Below are 13,681 nucleotides of genomic sequence, written 5' to 3'. Positions count from 1 at the left end.
GCGATTAAAATGCTGACAGTAAACTCGTCAGTCCAGATGTTACCACATTACTTTGTGATACTTAAGAGTTAAAACAACTGAGACAGGCTGATTAAAATAACAGCTGTCGGTTCTCTCATTCCTTATATCAAGCCTCATGAGTTGTTGACTGCCTCATGCCTCAGTGACCTCACACCCAGTGATAGGCGAGATATCCCCCTCGTCCCCAGACTCTGCTTCCTAAATGCCAGTGGGATTAAGTAGATCCTTAAATATGTCTGTGAAGGTTCTCAGTCATCCAGGTCATCGTAGTCAAAGGAGCTTGCAAAGAAAAGCGTCTGGACTTCTTTAAGTTACTTGAAGACGTTTCACCTCTCATCCGAGAAGCTTCTTCAGTTCTAAGGTCAAATGGTGGAGAGTCCCAGATATAAACCTAGTGGGAGTGACCCCCCACAGAGGGACAAAAGGACCCCCTGATGATCCTCTAATCGCCTGAGCCAAGGTGGGAAACTGGGTGTGGGTCCCAATCAGCCAGAGTTTCGGGTGAGTTCATTGTGAAACCTGGCCCCACCTTATCATGCAAATTCCTGAGGTCAGATGGCCCAGGATGTGAGTGGGCGTTAAGGCGTCTGGGGAGGGAACTCAAAACTGGATTATAGATGGCAGAGAGTTGGTGTCGTAAACCCCCGCCTCTGTTCAAAGATGGTCGCTCACAGTGGACATAGATGGCTTCTTTCACTCCTCTTTCAAACCATCTGTCCTCTCTGTCCAAAATGTGAACATTGGCATCCTCGAAAGAGTGACCTTTATCCTTAAGATGCAGATGGACTGCTGAGTCTTGTCCTGTGTTGTGCCATGCGCTTGTGAAGTGGCTGTTTGGTCTCTCCAATGTAGAGGTCTGGGCATTCCTCGCTGCACTGTACAGCATACACCACATTGTTAAGTCTGTGTTTTGGCGTTTTGTCTTTCGGGTGAACCAGTTTTTGTCTGAGTGTGTTGCTGCAGGTCTGGCAGGATTACAAGATCAATCATTGTCCTGTGACATAGGGTGTCCTGGTGCCATGTGCACTTATAGACACCCTTATTTTCAAACATGGTGTTTGTTATGGACAAACTGTAAAGTTGCACAGAAGTCCAGTAAAAAAAAACTCTAGGGATCCCATAGGCTGTGTTGTAAGGGCGGCTTTTGCACCCAGGTAGGGTCACCGATGGCAAATTGGTCATTGGTCTTGGCAATTCAAAAGGCCCCCATGAGTAGATGAGTAAAGTACACATGCAAGATCCAAATATTTAATCCACCGAAGAGCTGTTCTCAGATCTCTTTGCATACTAACTTTATCTTTGAAATATCCAGTTTTGAGATTATGTATATTAAAGCCCCAAAACTAGATATTTGACAGATGTTATCTGTATACTAAATGTTTGAGATCCTAAAATATGCACACACCAGATACTTAACATACAGATCATTACTGCAGTAGTGAAAATTTCTGTCATATTGTACAATATCTAGAAAAATACCCTAGTTTAGATTTGCATCTTGTGAACATGATTAGCAAAATCTTTTGTTAGTCATCTGAAACACCCAGATGGAATTATCACTAAGTCCCAGAAGACTTTAAATATGAATTGTGGCCATTTTGTTCTTCACAGAGATGTTTAACATATGGAGCTCTAATCAGCTTCAGGTGGTGTGATCCAGTCTGCCTGAGATGCTCATAAGTTTGTAGTTAATCAGACACTGAAACACTTCAACTCTCTATTTTCATCATAATCAATAAATGAAATAATAAAAAAATAGCAATAAATGGGTTTCTGCATGTTTGCTGTAAAAAGTCAAGAGTTATTCAATGAAAAATGGAACATTTTTTGCCACACCATCTGCTGCCAACTGGTTTCTCATTGAGTGCGGAAATGAAAAAAGATCAAATTCTTTAGTTTCAAACACACACACACACATGCACACATCCTGTAGTGATGCTTTTCTGTGCATCCTACAGCCACTGAAAAATGCTCCTGCTGTTTTTAGTCTGCACTTGTGGTTTAATTTTCATCGTTTTCTGCACTATCGGTTAACCACATGCAGACTGTAACAAATCAAATTTTCCATGTGTGACCTTTATGCAACCCACAGAACCACGTGTGAAACGCAAGTAAAATCAAAAGTTTATTGATCCATTCTAAAATACAACAAACATAAATAAAATATAAATAACACAAAAGTTACTAAGGACATAAATCATATGAGCCTATCGGGGCGATCGTGGCTCAAGAGTTGGGAGTTCGTCTTGTAATCGGAAGGTTGCCGGTTCGAGCCCTGGCTTGGACAGTCTCGGTCGTTGTGTCCTTGGGCAAGATACTTCACCCGTTGCCTACTGGTGGTGGTCAGAGGGCCCGGTGGCGCCAGTGTCCGGCAGCCTCGCCTCTGTCAGTGCGCCCCAGGGTGGCTGTGGCTACAATGTAGCTGCCATCACCAATGTGTGTGTGAATGGGTGGATGACTGGATATGTAAAGCACTTTGGGGTCCTTAGGGACTAGTAAGGCGCTATATAAATACAGGCCATTTACCATTTACCATATTTAAATAATTGTCACGTATATTACAGAAAAAAATCCCTGTTAAAAAGGGTGTGACTTTTGGGTCTTATTCAGTCATAAAAAGACATAAAACATACATCTGTATCAACGAGTGAATGTGGTCTCCTCTGAGGTGGAGAGCTGACAATATAGAGACCAGAAGCTGGATGTCAGTGGTTGGATTGGTGGACTGAAGAGTCGATCACATCTCATTCTGGTTTAAGGTGTGAACACAAAAACACACAGTTCAAAAAACAGGAAACATGAATACAAGCTCTGTGGTTTAATCAAAACTTTCATCTTCAACTCCCCTGCATCACACAGTCCCAGTTCAGACAAGTGAAAACTGACTGCACTGGGAACCAACCTGCATTTGCAAAAAAACCAAAAAAAACTCCAGTAGATGTTTTCTGGCTGTTTCGTTGTACAGTGTATAATTTAGCTTGTCTCTTTCACATCTCGTTCACTAACAGCAGGTTCATGCGGAAGTACAAGGGTGTACACGATTCCCATGATATACTACAAGGACGTGTACTAAGGGAACTGAAACACATTTTTCTTTTTTGTTGATTCTCAAAATTTTGGTCCAGTTTTTCCACATTTTGATTGTAAACTTGGTGAAGTCTAATAATGGTTTCCACTGTGGAGAACAGGCATAGATACTCCTTTTTTATTTTACTTTGTACTTATAGCTAAAAAAATAAGACACTTGTTATGTTATACTGGGCTTTGTGCAACTGAGTTAATCCTCAGCCTGAAACTAAACGATTTAGCATAACTCTTTCAAGGTTTATGGCTACTCTTCAAAAACAAACGGTCTGAACAGCAGCTGGATGGGCAGTTTTGCCTGAGATTCCACATTAGGCATATCTCAATTTAATGATGTCACACAGATCAAAGGGTAGAAAAAAACAGTGTGAAGTCCAAGCTTTTGTCTCATACTGTATTACTTGGCAAATCAACTTAACTAATTATTTCAAACTTTGTTCGTGTTTATATCCATCCACCGCGGGAACAAGAGACGTTTAGGGACTAAATCTAAATGGAAACCTTTGAGATTTTAGTTCTGTTTCTGTTATGAAGGATATTCTTTAAGATATCTTTTTCTTTGTTCAACGTTAAAATAAAGAGCAGCTTTACCTGTGGTCTTCTTTGGTCTGACACCTATTTGTCCATATTTGCCATCTTTAGTTCTCACTGTTGAGTAGACCACAGCTGGGTCACTTTCTCGAGGCACAACTGCAAGAGTATTTAAAAAAAAAATTATTATTCCACTCCATGTGGAAGCAGATTTTTAAGTGACACATTTTCGAAACTGGGGCATCCTTTCAGAGGGTTTTTCCCACCACTTCTCAATACCTTTTCTTTAAAACAACAATCAATCAGAAAGAACTGGTAGGTATCTCTGTGTAAAGGAAGATGGATATCTTTGATGCTATCTTCTTTTGATGTAAGCTGGTGCACTGCACCACAGAGCACAAAGCAAAAATTTTCTCATGAACACTACTGTCAGCCAACCCATGACAGACTGCGGTGAAATGTCTCAGTCAGAATGCAGTTAACTGGAGTCAGCAACAGGAAGCTGCTGCTGTGGTTTTACATGAGTAACTTTAATGAGGTCAAAAATGTAGACATTTTATATAATTCAGTCTGTCACTTTTTACGTGTTAAACTAATAGATAAATAGTTAGATAGGCATCTGACTAACGGGCACCTCCTATGAGAGTTGGAGGAATGTGTCTAAGAACCTGCTTACCCAGAAAAAAGGAGGGGAGTGTATGTTTGCGTACACCTCTGCTTTTCTACAACTACAATAAAATGGATGGAAGGATGGATACAAATACTTTTTGTGCATCAAGCAGGTAAAACATCTAGTGTTTGCAGCTGTTCACTGGAACTCTCAATATAAGGTCAAGAGAGATGTTGATGAAGAAATGAACCATCATCAGGATGAACAGGAAACCAAAGTTTTTAGAGTGGAAAGTCTGGTACATTACTAAAAACAAGGAAATCCCTGGCCTTCTCAGCAATATCTAAAAGCCCCGAAAGACCACAGAAGACAACTAAATTATTCATTTGTAATATAATGTGAGAATATCCTCATCTGACCATAAAACCTGGTCACTGTAGAATTACTTTAAAATTTGAGGTAGCTCTATAAATTCTTTACCTTTGTTACACTGACAACAAGCATGCCATATGTTTCCTGCTTCAGCAGCCGGAACAGGAAACATATTCAACAATGCATCACAGCAAACACAGTGATGTTTTCGGCTACAGCCACCATCACCCTGAGTTACTGAAAACAAGCAAAAATTTACCTCCGCTTTGTTTGATTGGTTGTTGCCGACGATGTGATATTTTCATTTCACTGTATGTGATATCGTCTGCGATGTCAGTCGTGCTTTTATCTGTTGACATAGTCAATATTTAACATTAAAATTATTTACTCTAAAAAGTCTATGGTGATCTGCAGTCAGCGACAGGAAACGGCTGCTGTGGTTTAACATGCAGAACTTAAAAAACACAAAAAATCAGATTGTTGAGTGAGTGTAAGATATTAGTTAAGCCTAAAAGTAGCTCAAATAAATCTGCAGACAGACCATGTTTTAAACTATTTAAACACATCAGGGTGTCTTAAATGGCAAACATTTTACTTCATGACCATGAAGTAAAATGTGCCAAATAACTGAACAACCACCTGAAAAACCCTGAAAATATTACCTCTGTTTTCTTTGGAGGTTTGTGTTGGTCGTTGGGATAATGTGATTTCACTGTATATGACATCGTCTGTGTTGTCATCTTCTTCAGTTTCGCTTTGATCTGCTGAAGTTATTTAAATTCTTTTTTTTATGACTGTTGTTATGGCAACTTTTATTAGATGCAATAACACAACATCTACATGAAAAAAATATGAATATAATAACAAGCAAGGATATTGGCAAAACTAAATTCAGGTGTCTGAGTCTCACTTTCAGGTTTTCGATGAAGAAGTCGTTTTACCAACAAAATCAGTAGCACTAACAGGACCAGTAGAACCACCACACAGACCGATACAACAATTGACAAGCTCAATGGAGGGTTAGAGGTGGATGTAGGTGGAGGTGTGGATGTAGGTGGAGGTGTGGTGGTGTGTTCCCCTAAAATAAAGCAAACACAGTCATTAAGTTGTCGTCACATTGTGAATGTTGAAAGCTGCAGAAACACAGACAGGTGAGTGTGTCACCTGTGACAGTGATCCAGCTGGATGGAGACTCTCCATGACCGCTGATGTCACACTTGTAGAGGCCTTCATCAGACCTGGAAACATGCTGGATGGTCATGTTAACTGAAGACCCATTGCTGATGAGGAAGCCATCTTTATAGAAAGCAGCTGGGAGGTTGGAGGGAGTGGTCTTTGTTTTACAGAGCAGAGTGACGTCATCTCCCTCCATCGCAGGGAGGACAGGACTCTGCAGGATCACTGATCCACCTCAACACAGAGACAAACTACAGCATTTCATCCATTTACACACAGCTTCATCAACACTAACTCCACACACTCAGCTTACCAGTGACTGTCAGGTTAACCATGTTACTGATGGGACCCTCTCTGGACTCACACCAGTAAACTCCACTGTCTCGTTCAACGATGTAACTGATGTCACAGGAAGAGTTAAATGATGTTCCCCATCCATCTCCACACTGAATGATGTTTCCTTTGCTTGTGTTTCTCCTCAGAGTCCATCCAGCAGAGCTGTCGTCCTCCACACAGCTCAGAGACACAAAGTCTCCTTCAAAGAACTGAGAGCTGCTGGGACTCACAGTCAGACGAGCTGTGAGGGTTAAAATGCTAGTTTGTATATATTCTAAAACATGAACCCAATCGGGTCATATTAGTGAGCATTTCTCAGGTTTAAACTGTGACAGAAGAAGGTTACTGACCTTGGTTTGTTGTGCAGCTCAGCAGTGAGATCAGAGCTAAAGAGAAATGACACTCAGGTTGATTTGAGGTGAACATAAAGAACAACTCCACGCAAACAGCTGACAAACACACAAACACATCTCTGCAACATGTTTCAATGAAATTTGGACAACAAAAGTCTGAAAAAGTAAGTCCCATAAAGTCATGTGTCCACTGTGCAGCTGTGTTGATATAATGAGTGAATGATTTGATCTTTTCACTGCCTGTTGTGTTTCCTCGACTCCTGAGCAAAGATACAGAGTCAGTTCAGACCTGCAGTTGGTCCTCGTGGTGTTTGAACTTGAATTCAGCCTGATTTGTTTTTCATGTCTTCTCCTCCATCATCAGTTATCAGGAGAGCAGACAGTCAAAGTACAAGAATTCAAACAAACACAGAGATTCTACTTACAGAGCAGACACAGCACAGATGTTTCCTTCATCGTCCTTCTCACTCATTTGAGCTTTTTTTCATTTCTGTCACTGACACCAAGTAAAGCCCGCCCTCTTCCTCTGAATATGTGGTTTCTTCAATTGCAACAAAACAGTGCTGCATAGCTACCCTTTGTTTGAGTCACCATTTAACCAAGTACAAGCATTAGCTCACTGACCCAGATTTTTTTTCATGTACTTTTAATTACACAGTGCTTCTGAAAGCTGTTACACAACAACACATTGGCATAAACACACTTTCAAACTTAAAAAAAAGTAGAAGTAACTACAGGTTTAACAATATATTTGTTTAATAAGCTGTTTGTATCTTATCTCCATACAATAGGATATAAGATAAGATGAGATAACGTTATGTTGGTGGTCAGTAGTAATAAACTTCTTCAGTGAAATTTGAAATGACAGCATTACACAGTTATTGTAGATTTATCAGGTGCAAGAATACACCCCTCACCCCACTACACCACCACCCTCCCCAGAATATAGAAAGAACATCCATTCGCTTCCGCTTATCCTTTTCAGGGTCGCGGGGGGCGCTGGAGCCTATCCCAGCTGTCATAGGGCGAAAGGCGGGGTACACCCTGGACAGGTCGCCAGTCTGTCGCATGGCTAACACACAGGGACAGACAACCATTCACACTCACATTCACACCTAGTGGCAATTTGGATTATCCAATTAACCTATCCCCACAAGTTGCATGTCTTTGGACGGTGGGAGGAAGCCGGAGTACCCGGAGAGAACCCACGCAAACACGGGGAGAACATGCAAACTCCACACAGAAAGACCCCGGCCTGATGGTGGAATTGAACTCAGGACCTTCTTGCTGTGCGGTAACAGTGCTAACCACCGTGCTGCCTATAGAAAGAACATTTAATATAAAAATATATATATCCTTCTTTTCATTTTTTTTAGTTACTGTTAGTGAAAACATCTGCCTTATTTTTAGGTTTACTTTTTTTTTGTGGATCATAAAACCAACAAGAGCAGCAACAAGAAGCACAGCACAAACAGACAGAGCAATTTTCAGTTCAACAGATCCATCTTCTGTGTCTCCTCCTGTCTGACCTGCAGGTGAGAAACAGGTGTGAGGTGTCAGCTGTCAGGTAGGTGATGAGTGAAGAACAGAACAGAATCCATTTCCTCTTCAAACTGCTGTCAGACATTATCTACTGCACTCTGATCACATCACTCAGACCAGCTGCTTTCTACAAAGTCTCATCAACAACATCTTTAGAAACAAACATCAACAACCAGGAAGCAGCTTCACCTCTGATCACACACACACACTCAACTCTACTCACTCACCTGAAGGAACAACACTCAGCTCGATAGTGGTGATTTGATTGCTGCAACTTCGAGTTGCTGCCAACTGGACTCGTATGCAGTGGTATGCTCCCGAGTCATCTGCCGCCACATCCCTCAGAATCAAAGACGCAGTTCCATTTTTCATCTGTCTTTCATCCTGCAGATCCACTCGGTTCTTAAAAATCTGCTCTTCAGATTCAAATCTCGATACAAATAGACATTTTCATCTTGTAGGCCAGGTTTGGTCCACATTACAACTCTGATGGAGTCCTTATTATTTGGAGCTTGACATGGTAGACTGATGCTATGTCCAGACTGAACTGGGATGATTCTCTGGTCTGAAAGACAAAATAACACAGAGCAAAGTGAGTTGTCGAGAATCAGACAAGACACCAAAAATACTTTTTTTAACTACTGATGTTGAGAACAGTCAAAAGAGGAGCACACGCGGGAAGTATTTAGTGGACACTATCAAGTGTGCCACATCAGTGGACTGACAAAAAGAATTACTTACTTCAAATATGCTGCTTACTGTCTTTGACATTTGACTTAATTAATTTTTTTCTTAATGATATGAAGCATATGTTTGTTTTTTTTCTTGATTGCCAAGACATCAGGGGGCATGTTTGAATTCTCATCATCTGTGGGAACTTGGACCTCAGTTTAACGTCAAAGTCCTGTTGCTTGAATTGTCTAAAACTCTGATGACAGTTGTAGATTAGAGTGGCTGTGGCTCAGGAGGTAGAGCAGGAGTGTGAGTGTGAATAAATATGACATAAAGCACTGCTGATTGAGACATGTATGAAGTGATTTGACTGCTCAGGTAGAAAAGTACTACATAAGAGCTAGTCTGTTTAGATTGAATAAGGAGCTCGTGGTAAATGGAAGCTGATGGTTTTCTCAGAGATGTTTTAATATCAGCACCAGATCATTTTGGAAAGACTCCACAGACCTTTGTCTTCTTATTGCTTAGGGCTTACATGTTTAATTGACTTCCTGCAGGTTCCACAGAAACATGCCCTAATGATGAGTGGGGGGGTTTAAAGTAAACTTTATTTAATGAACAATTAAAACACATATTCACTTTAAAACAAAAACATTCTGTAACAATGAACTACTACTATATTATATCTATTGATATTGCATTATACCATATTGTACACATGCAAACCACTCTGAAACTCTTTATTCTTCTTTATGTTGCGTATGGTGGCTGTTTGGTTTCCAACAGTTAAATCTCACCTGCAGACACGAACACAAAGACGACAGCAAACAGCAGAGTTGAGCAGAGTCGAGCAAATAAAAAATCCTGCTTGCTGATATTATCCATGAATAACTGGACCGGAGATTCAAATCTGTCTGCGTGAGATCAGATTCAAGGTTTGAAACATGTCACATGTGTCCTTCAGTCGCTCAGCCAGAATAAACTCTTTCTTTTGTAAAAACTTTGTCCTCGATCTCAACAGAGCACGAATGAATTCTTGGGAGAAGGGAGCAGCCGTTAAACCGCCAGTGGGCAGACAACACCCAGAACACGAGCGTTTTCTCTGCCAGTTGTTTTCATGTAAACGAGAACATGAAGTGAAAAAATATTAAAGTGTGCAAAGATCGAAAGACTTTTGTTTGATTTCCCCTCTGATCGAACAAAAGGGGAAGTTTCTTTCATCCCACACAGCTAATGATGTCTCTTATAAATATACAGACACCGATTCTCCTTCAGCTCCTCTTGTTGATCTGAGCTGTCTCCGTGAGAAACCCTTACACTACATCAGAGCTGCTCTTACACTTTCACTTTATTTAGTTACCACATTATCTACTCCTTTATAAATTAGTCCTGTGAGGACTCAGGGCTGTGTGTCGGACAGGGTCGTCTGCAGTACGGGGGCCCCACAGGGAACGGTTCTGGCTCCGTTCCTCTTCACCATCTACACTGCAGACTTCTCCCACAATTCCACCCAGTGCTTCCTGCAGAAGTTCTCTGATGACTCTGCAATAGTCGGCCTCATCACTGATGGGGACGACAAGGAGTACAGAGGTCTGACCCAAGACTTTGTGGACTGGTGCCAGCTGAACTACCTCCAGATCAACGCCAGTAAAACCAAGGAACTGGTGGTAGACTTCCGCAGGCACAAGCATTCTCCACTGCAACCACTGAACATCCAAGGTATGGACATTGAGGCTGTGGACAGCTACAGGTACCTTGGTGTTCATCTGAACAATAGACTGGACTGGACTCATAACTCAGACGCCCTCTACAGGAAAGGGCAGAGCAGGCTGTACCTGCTGCGGAGACTCAGGTCATTTGGAGTGGAGGGCCCACTCCTGAAGACCTTCTATGACTCTGTTGTGGCTTCTGCTATCTTTTATGGTGTGGTCTGCTGGGGCGGCAGCATCTCTGCTGGGGACAGGAAGAGACTGAACAGGGTGATCCGAAGGGCCAGCTCTGTTCTAGGATGCCCTCTGGACCCAGTGGAGGTGGTGAGTGACAGGAGAATGGTGGCTAAGCTGTCATCCCTGATGGACAACATCTCCCACCCCATGCAGCAGACTCTGACAGCACTGAGCAGCTCCTTCAGTGGGAGACTGCGGCACCCACGGTGTGGGACGGAGAGATTTCGCAGGTCTTTCCTCCCCACTGCTGTCAGACTCCATAATAAAGACTTTAACTGATCAAGCACACACATCCATACATATGCAATAATACTAAGTGCAATAATCCTTTCTGTCATCGTTGTATTTTTACTCAGTTGTATATAGCATTTGTATTTGTATTCTATTTTTATCTTATTGTATATTTATTTTATTCTACTGTATATAGTATTTTATTTTATTTTATTCTATTCTGTACAGTTGTGTACTGTATTTATTCTTATTGTATCCTAATTTTTGCCTCATAACTTTTGCACTGTCCACTTCCTGCTGTGACAAAACAAATTTCCCACGTGTGGGACTAATAAAGGTTATCTTATCTTATCTTATTATTGTGCTGCGTTTGACAGAACAAGTATGTTCATAGACACAGGAAAAACCTACAACCCTCATAAGTCTTTGGTCACAGTGAGCCAACTGCAGCTGGTCCAGAACCCCATATTGATCCTCTACCTAATCGCACTAGTCAAGGTGTGAAAACAGGTGTAGGTCACAATCAAGGTGTGTAAAGGTCACACCTTGATAGGTCACAATCAAGGTTTCGGGTGAATGCGCTGTGAAACCTAGCCTCATGCTATCATGTGACTTCCTGAGGTCAGATGGCCCAGGATGTGAGTGGGCATTAAGGCATCTGGCAGGGATCTCAAAACTGAATTATAGATGGCAGACAGTTGGTGTCGTAAACCACCGCCTCTGTTCAAAGATGGTCGCTCACAGTGGACAAAATGTGAACATTGGCATCCTCGAAAGAGTGACCTTTGTCCATCAGATGCAGATGAACTGCTGAGTCTTGTCCCGTGGAGGTGGCTCTTCTATGTTGTGTCATGCGTTTATGAAGTGGCTGTTTGGTCTCTCCAATGTAGAGCTCTGGGCATTCCTCACTGCACTGTACAGCATACACCACATTGTTAAGTTTGTGTTTAGGAGTTTTTTCTTTAGGACGGACAAGCTTTTGTCTGAGTGTGTTGTTGGGTCTGAACTACACTGGGATGTCGTGCTTGGAGAAGACTCCCCTGAGTTTTTCGGAGACATCGACTACATAAGAGATGACAAGGATGTTGTATTTATCTTTCTGATCGTCCCCAGCTGGTGTCTGATCCACTTTTCTGTGACTCATCTGATCTTTTTTTTATTAAATATACAGCACCTTGGTCAACAGTTGTTTTAAAAGTGTTATATAAATAAACATGAGCTGCTACTTATGTTGTGCTTTTCTACTCAAAGCCTCATTCACCTAGTCACATATATGTAAACATGCAAACTGCTGGAATCAAGGGATCAACCCATCAACCTTTCGGTTGGTTGACAACGTTCTCTACCTGTTATTCTGTCATAGTACATCTGTGTGCCGGCAGGAATTGGACCCAAACGCAAACTCACTGGAGACAGGACTGAACTCAAAATGGCAGCTTTTATTGCTAAACACAAAAACTCTACAAAATCTAAACTGGAAACTCTTAACAAAACACACAGGGAGCTACAGGTAGATCCACACAGCATGAGGGACGACACGACACTGACTCAGAGAAACACAGGGTCTAAATACACTGGGAAGTAACGAGGGGAATGAGACACAGAAGGAGAGCACAGCTGGAGGAAATGAGAACTGACGAGACAAGGAAGCGTAAACTGAACACATTCACATAAGACACGGACCTTCAAAGTAAAACAGGAAGTATGACACAGAGACGCGAACTTGACACGGTGGAGACAGCAACTAAGAAACACAGAGACATCACCAGTAAGGCAGAGAACTCGATGAACCAAAAGACACAGAGGGGAACTCAAACATGCAGACACAGACTACACAGAACAGAGGGGACACAGAGAAACATGAAGGGCAAGGGATCAAAACTAGAAGCCATAGAATAAATCACACACAAGTACAATAATACAAAAATCACAAAGAACTAAAAACGCTGGGTCAGGAGACCCAGGACCCTGACATATTCTATCTCAACCTGCTCTACAGCCTCCCAAAAGCCACCAAACAGGAAAGTTGCACTTTTAAATCCTAAACACCTACAGCGTTCACTCTAAGTCAAAGAATAAATATTAGATTTATGTCATACTTTATAACACCTAACACAATAGTGTACAATGATGATGCAGGTCTGATTAGAAACAGTTTATTCCCAGGCCAGGGATTGCAAAAAAAAAAAAAAAACTCTTAAAAACGCACGCAATAAAATGTTATCAATATATAAAATATACTAAAATCTCCCCAGAATAAACAAACCCAGATCTAAAACTAGTAAAAACACAACTTTCTATATGCACTAAAATCCCCTGATGTAATTGTCCCACTACCCCGGATGAATGTTCGTAATGGGTGCACAAGCAGGGCAGAAATTCCTTCTCCAGAGCGGAGTCTTCGCCAGCCTAGTCCCAGACAGATGAGGAGGAGCGTCCGGTTCCCCTCTCGTCCCTTCACTGCGCCCATCCCAGCCCATCTCGCATTCTGCACTGGAGTCCATCACGCAATGCCACCATGGCTCTCCTCGCATCAGCGCCCTGTGAATAAACAAAAAGGGGCCAGAACAATCGTCCCGGAAGCGGCCAAGGCTTATAGCCATGGCGACCCTCTCCCAACATGGCTGGCTCAACAACAGTGGAGACACTTCTTACAAATGCAGGTAGAGGTATACCTTTGCCTGCTGCTAATCACACGCATTGTCTCCTACTGTCGCCGTTCTTGCTGTCGGGGTCGCCACCTCTAGCGGTCCGTCTCCAGATAAAGCGATGCACCCCCACGATCAGGCAGCGGGTCCCTCTTTTTC

At 42.0% G+C, this 13,681-nt stretch overlaps 1 protein-coding gene and 1 long non-coding RNA gene across 3 annotated transcripts; both read right to left on the bottom strand.

Annotated features, from left to right (window-relative positions):
• Positions 1-2,133: 2,133 nt before the first annotated feature.
• On the bottom strand, positions 2,134-6,720 carry LOC143415672 (uncharacterized). 2 transcript variants are annotated; one of them, XM_076881029.1, is made up of 8 exons: positions 6,481-6,720; positions 6,108-6,371; positions 5,783-6,028; positions 5,529-5,696; positions 5,281-5,382; positions 4,878-4,967; positions 3,697-3,795; positions 2,134-2,770 (listed from the first exon to the last, which is right to left on the bottom strand). In XM_076881029.1, exons 1-8 carry the CDS (start codon positions 6,656-6,658, stop codon positions 2,766-2,768), a joined length of 1,152 nt encoding a protein of 383 aa, XP_076737144.1. In that variant the 5' UTR covers positions 6,659-6,720; the 3' UTR covers positions 2,134-2,765. The 2 variants fall into 2 exon arrangements, with proteins under 2 accessions (XP_076737144.1, XP_076737145.1); XM_076881030.1 differs by having other exon boundaries at positions 5,281-5,379.
• Positions 6,721-7,543: 823 nt separating this feature from the next.
• Positions 7,544-9,649, bottom strand: LOC143415716 (uncharacterized). The gene is made up of 3 exons (XR_013096139.1): positions 9,495-9,649; positions 8,253-8,590; positions 7,544-8,012 (listed from the first exon to the last, which is right to left on the bottom strand). It is a non-coding gene; the product is annotated as an uncharacterized LOC143415716 (long non-coding RNA).
• Between the last annotated feature and the right edge of the window lie 4,032 nt (positions 9,650-13,681).

This window comes from Maylandia zebra, unplaced genomic scaffold (genome assembly GCF_041146795.1).
Source record: "Maylandia zebra isolate NMK-2024a unplaced genomic scaffold, Mzebra_GT3a scaffold02, whole genome shotgun sequence".
NCBI classification, from domain to species: Eukaryota; Metazoa; Chordata; class Actinopteri; order Cichliformes; family Cichlidae; genus Maylandia; species Maylandia zebra.
This window is presented reverse-complemented; position numbering and strand designations above follow the sequence as displayed.

Bases quoted from the DNA above. Each gene is read 5' to 3' on its own strand.
- LOC143415672 (XM_076881029.1), bottom strand. From the start codon at position 6,658: ATGGGACTTACTTTTTCAGACTTTTGTTGTCCAAATTTCATTGAAACA. The intron at 4,968-5,280 runs GTAATATTTTCA...CTATGTCAACAG, and splicing joins AACCTCCAAAGAAAACAGAG to ATAAAAGCACGACTGACATC. The intron at 3,796-4,877 runs GTAAATTTTTGC...ATACTCTTGCAG, and splicing joins ACCAATCAAACAAAGCGGAG to TTGTGCCTCGAGAAAGTGAC.